At 32.0% G+C, this 11532-nt stretch overlaps 1 protein-coding gene across 1 annotated transcript; it reads right to left on the bottom strand.

Annotated features, from left to right (window-relative positions):
- Window positions 1–5359: 5359 nt before the first annotated feature.
- Window positions 5360–10272, bottom strand: LOC133867191 (uncharacterized). The gene is made up of 5 exons (XM_062303902.1): window positions 9478–10272; window positions 8492–8528; window positions 7887–8123; window positions 7750–7797; window positions 5360–6022 (listed from the first exon to the last, which is right to left on the bottom strand). The coding sequence occupies exons 1-5, from the start codon at window positions 9774–9776 to the stop codon at window positions 5768–5770; spliced, it is 876 nt and encodes a 291-aa protein (XP_062159886.1). The 5' UTR covers window positions 9777–10272; the 3' UTR covers window positions 5360–5767.
- Between the last annotated feature and the right edge of the window lie 1260 nt (window positions 10273–11532).

An 11532-nucleotide genomic window follows, 5' to 3' on the forward strand; every position in this document is an offset into this window, starting at 1 on the left:
TAATGTGCAGAGTTTTATTGGAGGCTGTAAAAATTTTACAGATGGTATGGATAGAAGTGGCTCTCTAAAAATTAATATTTATCTTTGAAATATATGATTTTTAGGTATATTCTTAATAGATATTTTGATTCTCACATTAATTATTAAAAAATACGTGCTCTAAAAAAATAAATGTCAATTTAAGAAACTGAATTAAAAGAATTTATTCCTATACAATTTAATGGAAAACTTTATCCTTATCAAATTGTGTTGAGTAATGCTAAAAACTACACTTTTATCCATCACTATTTAACTCTTTTTTTTTTTTTTTTGAAGATGGATATTATTAATAAAACTGAGAAATTACAGTTGCTCAGCAAAAGCAAGATCACGGAGAAAAGATGGACACTCATCCCTCCAAACAAAATCCTGAACTATAGACAAAGCGTGCTTGGCTAGAAAATGCGCCACTTGATTAGATAGCTGAACTATTTAACTCTATTGGTGTGGTAGAGCCAATCAGCCTTTCTTAGAAAAAAAAAAAAAAAAAACTATGGGCTGACTGGCACTAATTACCATGAAACGAGTAATAAGTGGCACTGCCATGTATAAACTCAAAGTCATAGAAGGCGACCAAAATGACAAATTATTAGGAGAAATTATTGTTGCACAACTCTTGACACAACTCTAATTTTTATTTTTATTTTTTTTTTTAAAAAAAAACTAACAATTGGATTTGTTTTCTTACATATCCAATGGTTGATTTTAAAAAAAAGTTGTTAGAGTTGTAAAGAAGTTGTAAATGTATTATATCTCTATTACTAACGATAAAAAAAAGAGTAATGAATTCAGTTGTTTAACAAATGTTTTAATATTCTTCTTCTCTCGGTAATTATAATTTAATATGTGAACTATTTCTTCTAAATCAAAATATTTGAATTTAAGATGATTTAAAGAAATGTTATTTCTCCAACTCCTGTCCAACTATCCAACTTTCAAGTCTAACAATTTTTTTTTTTTAAAAAAATCAATCATCGAATACATATGTCTCACATGTAGAAAAATAGATCCAATAGTTAGTTTGAAAAAAAAAAGAAAGAAAGGTGAATAAGAGTTGGATAGAATTTGGAGAAGTTATCGTGTCTCTTTTTGATATCATAGTAAGTTAATTAATATTCTAATAAAGAGTAATGTCATACACTCATCTTTTATCTCATTTAGTTGATGTGATACTGCTAATTAATTTTTGATGTTTTTAATATTTTTTTTTTAACAATGCTGTTCAAGAACTGATTTTTTTTTTTTTTGAACAAAAACTGATTGATAATGACAAACCAACAAAATAAAATAAATACAAAATAAAAGCATGGTTTGGAACATGCTAATTAATCTAATAAAATATGTTAAAACAAGGCCCTGAGAAAAAGTCTTCTATTGGTAGTCAGCGACAAAGCTGATGGAACTAGACATATAATTTCACGTGTTAAACTAAGTTGCTTAATTAATAATACAATTGACACTTTTAAGGTTGACAACTAATTTAGCTGGCAGCCAGCTCAGCGTATTTCCGATTGGCTGAACATGTGGTCCACCAAAAAGGTCCTATGATTCATATCACACGCGACATTCACCGAAAGCTTAGGAAGGAAATCTATAAATAGAAAACATGTCAAAACAATTGAATAACCTTGTGTCATCCTCAATGGGTGGGTCCTTAAGATAGATGGTGGTTCCACCGTCGACTAAGTCTACGTGTGTACGTATGTTAACTGTCTATAAAAAAAAAAAAAAAAAAGAAGTAATTTTTAAAATTATTATTGAGCGTGTGATTGATCAAACAATGATTTTCATCAAATGTTGATGTTAAAAGTCATCTCATTTTTATATGAATATTTGATAAACACTTAATATATATGTAATATTACTCGGCCTTTTATGGTGCTCGCAAAACCATGTTTTCTCTAAATAAGCATAAGTATTTCACCAAAAATAAAAAAAAAATAAAAGCATAAGCAACTCAAAAAAGAACAGTGATAGGCAGAGGCAAACCAACCGGCCCCTGTCCTTTCCATTTAAATGGATTTTTTTTTTTAATTAAAAACAGCTTCTGATGTCACATTAGAAGCTCTTTTTATTAAAAAAATTAATTTTTCATTAAATCAGTCTGCTGGGGGACGGTAAAACGTCCCCCAAGTATCATTTCCCCTCAAAAAATATATTTCTTAAATGTGGATCCTACAAAAAAATATTTTTCTCCTTTATATAACATCATTTTTTTTAAAAAAATAAAAATAAAAAATTACTTGAATATACTAACAAACATGCCAACAATATCTCCTAAATTGAACTCTTCAAATATTCTTAAATTTAACTCCAAAAATTTACTATAGTTGATTTAGCTAGCCACTTTTCAAAACTATTAAACACAAAACTATCTAAATATTTGTCTACTTTAACTAAATATTCTAATTTTATTGATGAAATCAACTTTTGAACTCTTTGTCTTACAAATTTACTCTAGTTGAGAGAAAAAAAGAAAAAGTATGAAATATGAAAAATACTATAAAATCTTTAACTTTAACTTTTGGACTCTTTACATTTAGATAACATTACTTACAAGAGTTAAATTTAATATTGAGTATAGATTTTGTTAAATGATGTATTTTGTTAATTTTTTTTTGAGAAAAGCTATAAGTACAATAGAGTTCATTATGAATGGTCTCATGGGCTTATGATATGTAGGAAAAAGAATAAAAAAAAATAATTTATCATAATGATCTGCGTATCATTTTCTTTCCTACGTGTTTAAAGAAATTTCAACTTAACCTTTTTGTTCTTTCAACGAGCTAATTTTATTTGATTAAAAAAAAAAAAAAAAGCATAAAAAGTCATCCTCACCTTATCCATGAAGCTCTTAGAAGACAAGACTTGATGACAGGAAAAAGTAGGATTTTTTTATGTTTTATTTATTTATTTAGGAGAGGCCCTTCAAGTCTAATTTTAATAGGGATCTAGCTTAATTTTTAGACTGAAAAATATAATATATTTAACTATATATATAAATATTTCAAAGAAATGTTTTAACTATATATAAATATATATATATACCTTGCTTTCGATGCGATTTACCTAAAGTAAAAATAGAAAGAATCTGCTTTCAGCCATATATATATCAGAGCCAAGTTGAGTTATTCATGCTAATATATATATTCAAAATGGGGGAAAGAGAGGTGAGAGGAACCCCTCTATATCATATCAGGATTCCTTACAATTTATTTAAAATAATTATGTGAATTTAAGTTGTTTCTTGTATTCAATGACATGAAAAATGCTACATATTAAAAATGTGACATGTTACTAACGAGAATTAAATATATTTTTATCAGGTTCTTACACTTAATGTCGTAGAAAAGCTTTGAACAAAAACTTTTTTTTATTATTATTATTTTTAAAGTAAAGAATAAGCATATCTTCTCTTCAAAAGTGAAGAAAGAAATCTTTTTGGAATAATTTTTTTTTTTTTGTTGCCTCGGTAACATGTCATATTTTTAATAAGTAGCATTTTTTGTTCTCAATGGGTAGCTTAATCGGCTGTGGACCACACCTAAAAAAGTGTAGGTCACTAGTTCGAATCCCCCCCTCTTGTGTTGACATGTCAAAAAAAAAAAAAAAGTAGCATTTTTTACGCTATTTGATGTAAAAACATGATTGAATTCACGTAATTTGAGAATCTAAAATTTCTTTAAAATTATAGAGGATCTTAATCCTTCTAAATCCCTGCTCGACGACAGTCTTTAATTAAGCCATAAAATATTAATAGTGTTACTCACAATAATAATAACAATAACAACAATAATGATCAAAAAAATAAAAATAATTACTGATATTACCATTATTGTAGATAAAATATTTGATATATTATTCAACCGTCTAGAGATGTTAGAAATTGTGATTATTAGTGTTGATACAGTTTCTAGCATGGTGACATGTTGCCTAATGATTCGCCTTGTTCTTCATGATCTGCAAGATAATAAACATTGTGTCGGAGGTGCCGACAATCCCTCTCCGATACCTAAGTCAGAGAATATTAATTGTAATTTTTAGAGCAACAGTGTACTTAAGATAATTGAGTCTAGGTTATACTTGTTATAAACGTGTATTTATAGGCTGAGAGGTGACAACAAACCTGATGGCTTGACCTAATATTATTTAGGGCTTTAATTGTGGGCTGATCATGGGCCTGGTGGCCCATAACCTTTTTGAGTGGATAATTTCCCTAACAATTAGTGTTTTACTGATATTATTCTTAATGTTGATAAAATATTTCATATATTATTCAACCGTCTAGAGATGTTAGAAATTGTGATTATTAGTGCTCTAATCCTCAACTAGTAAGAAGGGTAAGAAGAGATAGATTCTGTTCACAGACGGATTTAGGGGGGGTAGTATAGGCCATGACCCCCCTCCGTTTGTTAAAAAATTTGTTTTCTTAAAACAAAAACATTAACAAAATATCCAAACACAAAACATTTATGAAAACACAAAAATAATTTTTATTTTTATATCAAATCATAACACTTTTTCAAATAAAAAACACCATTTGTTAAATACATTAACAAACAAAGCCTATAGTCTTTTGAACTACGGGCTACAGCACATACTGATTTGAATTTAAAACTAGAGCCCGGCCCGGCCCGGCCCGGCCCATCAATACGAATTGATACAACTTTACCCATAGAATACGAGGGCCTTCAGTGGGCCAATCGAAATGTCTTAAAAGGGTTTCACTTGCTCAGAAAAAAAGTATGATAAATCCAAACTGTACAGAAATAAGGGTAGAATTTCTTTACATTAACCAGCAACTTTTGTTGTTTTTATGAAATTTTATCACACAAAAAAAATCGTTTTCTTGGTCCAATTTATAGACTAAGGGCATGTTTGGGTGAGATGCCTTTTTCAAATACTTTTCAAATATTGTTTTTTAGAATTCAAATTTTACTAAGATTTTATCTGACTTTTTCTAATTTTGTCTTCGGTTTTTTAAACCATCTAAACATAATTTCAAAAAACAAATTGTCTCGATATTCACAATTTTTGAATATTTTTCAAAAATAAATCGCATTTTTCAGAAAATACAGCAAACTAGATTGATATCCTAGTCCAAAACAGCATTTTTCACAAGCATAAAACATGCTATATCTAATTATCAATGGAAAACTTGAGTTGTCTTGAGGAAATGTAATTTTCTCAAGACAATGATAAATAAATACCATGCTAATTGCAGCTAAAGAAAGCACAGAAAATCAACTAACAAATATAGTGCATGTTTGGTTACTCCAAAAGTGTGTAGTCTAGCAAGTGAATATAAGACTATTGGGGCCAATAAGTAAATGAAACAAACTCATTTAATTTCTTATCTCAAACTGATGATAGTCTTTACATAAATCTCAACTTTGCTAATTATACATGAAACCCAGATCAAGAAGCACATTTCTCTTGCATTAGCCGCGATCATTTTCTTTTTTTCCGACATTAACCATAAACAACTGCAGTAGATCCCTACCTCAAAAATGGTTATCTGAACAGGATCTGGTACAAACAGAATATATGTGATTCCTATCATTTTGTGATCTTAAGAAACATATCGGGCAAAACAGCTTAGCCGCCAAATACGGGGTCCATGAAGCAAGCAAGCATAGCTATTCTTGGAGAAAGGCCAACCATGCAAAGGAACCTATATGCTGTGATTCTCTAATAATCAAATGAGGCGAAAGAACCCACTATCCTCTCATCTTCCAAATCTCAAGCACTTGTTGTGTTTGACTTGTGTAATACTTGAGTTCGAAGTGACTTCTTTCGTCGGTCTCGTGAGTGAGAGTTTCTCCATTGCGTTTATGAACTTGCGCAAGTGCTTAATGTACTCGGGATAAGTTTCGAGGTTGCAATGGCCTCCACCCTTGACCCATAAAGGATCATATTTTTCCTTGGAAAGTTCCCACAAACGCTTTCCATGGGACCAATCAACAATGTCATCATTTGTTCCCTGAAAATGATCCGTCAATAGAGATGCCATACCAATAGCAGTGAGAATGAATCAAACCAGAATCATATATCAAATCAAATAGTCATAGGCAAGACAGAAATACTGTGTAGGATGTAAGGCTATGGGTAGAGAATACTAGATCCAAGACATAATACAGTTCATGGACAAAGCAGAAGGAAATTGATATTCCTTTAAAACAAATGACGAATCCTTCAATTGATCCTTAATGAAAAATTTCAGTTTACTGTTCCTGATTGGAGTTGCTTTATATAACATAATCTGGCTGTGCTTTTACTCCTTTCACCCGTATAACTACAATAACAACAAAAACATGACAGCACCTGTACCTTTAGAACATCTAAGGAAAGTTGCAGCTAGTGCTCTAGTCGCTCCTACACTTTAGTTTATCAGAATATCACGACCCCAAACCAAGTAAAAAGAAGACTTTTTATCATTGACCATTACACGCCTACACACGTGAAGTTCTGATATCTGGAAAAAAAAGAAAAAAGGAGACAACACAAAAGCCCGAGTTCTTGGTGTTTTAGCAACAACATCTACATCCTCATTATCTGACAGATTATAGACCACCTTCTTACCACATTGCAAGTGATATGTTACATTGACCAATCTCTACTTGTAGTATTCCTCCTTTCATTTATTGACTGGCATCAGATATATCGCCTTCAGGTTCTTAACTACCAAAAGCGTTACTCTTATTTATTTATTTTTTGTTTGAAAGGAATCTATAATGTTTCAAGTGAATTTTTCATATCTAAAGGAGAACTTGAAATTTTTTAATTGGATTTGTTTGGTTTGAAAGAAAGAAGAAGATCTACAAGATCTTTTTTGATGAATACTGTATTCCAAACCATAAAGACTCTATCATCATTCACACAAATACAGAGACTCCTGAAACTCGAGAATTGTTTTCTATTCTTCCATTTTATTGTATTAGAAAAGGATAGACTCTAATAAGATTCAACAGACAGAAGGTGATCAAACAGCCTACTATCATAATGCAAGCAATGAATCTCTGAAAAAGGGAGGAAAAAAGGAAAAAATAAAAAATAAGGATTTAAAATTCAACCATAGTTGACGATCTAAAACACAAAATATAATGGTGGTTAAATGTTTCTTAGTGCCTGCATCTAAGATGCAGTTGTCTGCGAATTGTTTGATGTGCTAACGGTAGGTGGGTCAACCATTCAATCAAATGTAATAAGATTCAACAGACAGAAGGTGATCAAACAGCCTACTATCATAATGCAAACAATGAATCTCTGAAAAAGGGAGGAAAAAAGGGAAAAAAAAAAACTTAAAATTCAAACAGAGTTGACGATCTAAAACACAAAATATAATGGTGGTTAACTGTTTCTTAGTGCCTGCATCTAAGATGCAGTTGTCTGTGAATTGTTTGATGTGCCAACAGTAGGTGGGTCAACCATTCAATCAAATGATATCAAGCATGTTTATGAAAAAACTTCTGCAAAACAAAAACATGTAATGAGTAAAATGAATTCAGAAATGCCATGCTGTCGTATCTCAAAAAATAATAGGCAGCAAGCACAAGACTTCTAATCGACGATGTTACGATATATTTCAGTAGATATAACTTCACTAAGAAAAGACATAAAAGCCAGAAAGCAAAGTTCTTTGGCTCCCAACACAAATGGAATGAACAAACTAATTAAATCACAAGATTAAAAACAAAAAAAAAAACTTACATGTATAACTAAAACTGGACAGCTGACATGCCGTATTTTGTCTATATTCTGAAAAAGAATTGAAGCAGGCTTCCTCAATACAAAATCAAAGCTTGCAACAGAAAAAGAGCTCCAAAGAATACTTCAGTCAAACTTACTTTAAAAATGTCGAACCAAAATGTCATCTTGACAGGATACAAGACCCGTATGCCTGAAAGAATGGCGCTATGAAGAACAACACCTCTCAACTTCTGTAACCGAGAAGCCAAGTGCACTGTTGGCCCACTTCCCACAGATTGGCCATACAAAATCAAACCCTCTTGCCTAATTCCATATTCGCTCTTCAAACAATTGTACACAGCCTCTATGTCGTAATATGTGTTGAACTCAGAAGGCTACCATAATTACAGAGATAACCACAATTAGCTCTATTAAAAATGCATATGAAAATTAAAAATACATGGGAAAATCACATGTTTTTAGGACATTTGTCCGTTTAATAAACTGGGGTTTGGGAAAATTCCTTCGACTTAGTTTAGAGGAAAACTTTACCTATAGACATTATTCTTCTGCTTCCATGTCTTTCCCCTTATTTTTTTTTTCCTTTTTTAAAGTTTGAGTTTTTCTTTTTTCTTTTAGAATCTTCTTAAAACTATTCTGATTAAAACTTCCAAGGCTATTTGGGAACTAATTTTGAAGCCCATACTAGATTTCCAAAGCAAAGAGAAACTTCAAATGCAAATCATATTCAGGGAGTACTTACCTTACCAGTAGATGCTCCATATCCTGAATAATCATAGCTGCAATATATCAATTACTACGAAGTAAATAAAATAGGAAAGGTAGTACTAATTAAGATTAACAATTTAATAAATACAACATCTCAGGCTCATAAATCTGATGACACTTATCGCATCCCAAGAAACGTCTTAACTATATGCACTCCCCAAGACAAAAATGGAACAAGCAACAAGCAACCAGGAAAAATAAAAATAAAAAATAAAAAATCAAATGGCTCTATTGCCCTCATTTCTTAAAAGGGTTCTTGTTAGAATTTCAATCAGAATACTAAATATTCTCCTCCCTTTTATTATATTTTATTATTTTTCGTGGAGTAAAGACTCATAAAGCCAAATAAAACAAACGCAAAATAATTGCGAAGCCTGCGGCATAAAAGTTGAGCAGAGTATTATATCACAAACAGATCCATGAATCCCCTTCTCATTAATAAACTCACAAATAAAATGGTACCATACATGCAAAGACAAAAATCAACGGGAGGGGGAAAAACAAGAAGAACAAAAAAAAAAAGGATAGGAAAAATCCTTATGAGAAACAAAATCATATACAAAAAAAAGGAAAGTTTGGAGACTTGGCCAAGAGAAAGAAAAAAAAAAAAAAAAAACGCAGAGCATGACAAAGCAGAGAAGAAAAAGTTGGAAAATCAGAGCCAGAAGAATTGATTTCCATGCAATCACACAAGCAAAACAATTAAAAATATATATATATATGCAAAACGACAAGGGATTCAAAATCCCATGATACAAAAATTAAGAATGTTTTTACAAATTGGGAATTGAATCCATTAATTACCAAGAAAGTTTTTTTTTTTTTTTTAAAAAAAAAAAATCACTAATTACAAAAAAGTTAATCCAATAACCCAAGCCACAACGCATGGAAGATAACCAAGACCAAAAAAAAAACCCAGTTGGCCTATGATCACAAACCACCCGCCAAATCCCGAAATACCTCATAATATTGACACGCAGGTGAGCCCTGAGCTCGATGAAGAGCTCGTGCATCTGACCCAGGTCAGCAGCGTTGCCATGCGAGTACAGCAGCGTGAACCTCGCAAAAGGGTGCTTCCAGAACATGGAAACGATCTTGTTCCCGCCTTTAGTGTCCAGCAAATGCACGTCCACGTTCTTATCCGCCGTCACCCCGGGGAAAACCAGCCTCCCATCCTCGTCTCTGTAAATATCATACGTTGGCGGGTCTGGTGGAAAGAAAGCGAACTTGGCAGCCACGCCCGCAGTCACATTGCCCATTTAGCACCGACCCAGTTCAGAAATGGAGCCTATGGAGGCCAGGAACACAACCCTGCGATGGTTTAATCATATGGGGTTGAGATTTTCTCTTGGGTTTTCTGGAAAAAGTAATCAAAAAATAGTTTTTTTTTTCGGTTATTGTGAGTTTGTTTTCTTTTACTGGGGATGATGGAAAAGCAAACCAAGTGGCGTCAGATGAAACTAAAGAGAAGGGGTGGCAGAGAATAGATCCGATCTAAGCGGGTGAGCTGGAAGTGATGCTGGAGAGGAACAAGGACCCAAAAAAATGAAAACAAATTTTTTTAAAAAAAGAATTTGGATATGTTTTTGAGGAACATAGAAAGTTGGAGACAGTGGTTGTGGGAGTTCTGGTTGATGCTGATGATCTGTACAACTCTGTTTTTTGATTTTGAGGAAGATTGGGAGAAGACAGTTTTGGCCTCTCCATTAGATTGTGCTTTCTTTGTTGGAAAATAGTTTTTGGGGTTTTGCCCAAAAGCTTAAAGTTTGTTCATTATATTAAGGTTGATGTACTTGGTGGGATTTGTCAAAATTGTATCTTCTTTGTGTCTTTTTGTGCCAATTAAGATGGTTGTATCACTTTATTTTAGTCCTAGTTCCATTTCAAAGGTACCCAAACCTATTTCTTTCACATTTTTTTAATTGAAATTCTGAATGCTATAAGAATTCCAAATTATTATTGAATATCTCACCTACTTTGTGGGATTAATTTCAAATTTGTAGAATTATATATATATATATATTATTTTATCATTTGGAAAGAAAATAATAATATAATCCCTTCATACAAATGCCATCCATAAGAAAAACACTTGAATATAATTATAGTTAGAATTAGATTGGTTGTGATTAAAACACGAATACCTTATATTATGTTATGGAACACATATCCCAATCATTGGTTTCTATTCAAGCCAAACCCAAAAAAATGTAACTTAGTGGAGCTGACTAAGGCACAAGAAGTTTTGTACAATTTTTAAAAATACCAACTAGCATAAAAAAAAAATTAAAAAATTAAAAAATATTATATTATATAAAATAAATGTGATAATTAAATAAATAGAAAAAGTAGCATTATTTTTTTAAAAAATATTAACATGACAGCATTGACAGGCTTAGCTTGTGTGATTTTAAAGGACAATTTCGACTTTACATGGAAGCTGGTAGTTGGATGAAGGGATGTCCCCATTATCCAAAACAGGTGTTGCTTTTAATTTAATAATTAAGATTAAATTAGAGGGTGATCATAAATGTAACAGGAAAAGGTGATCAACGGTTGAGATTTGGTCAAAGGCTGCTGGGATCTTCAGAAAGAGAAAGAGAGAGAGAGGTGGCAGATTGGGGGGTCATAACTGTCAGAGTCAGAGTCAGAGGCTCAGACATTCCTCAGTTTGCTTTGCTCAGCCAATATGTTTTACCAAAAGGGATGACGGTTGGGGTTGCCTTGCTTGCTTTGGAGACTGAGTCGATTCCACAACTGTCCTCTTCCACTTTGACCATAATTACCCATCTATCCTACTTTTTAGGATTATTATTTACTCTAGTTAGCTCACCAATGTTACACTAATTTAGGCAACTTAATTGAGGGAGTTGCAAAACTTTTTTATCCCGAGCAAATGGATCTCGCATCTTAAACGGTTTGAATATCGTAAGCCCTAGAGCATTCTTTTAAGGCCGATTTGATTCTTATTTATCTTGAGTAGATGAACTCTGTAATGATTCAGGAAAAAGCATT

The sequence above is a fragment of the Alnus glutinosa genome, chromosome 4, assembly GCF_958979055.1.
Source record: "Alnus glutinosa chromosome 4, dhAlnGlut1.1, whole genome shotgun sequence".
NCBI lineage: Eukaryota > Viridiplantae > Streptophyta > Magnoliopsida > Fagales > Betulaceae > Alnus > Alnus glutinosa.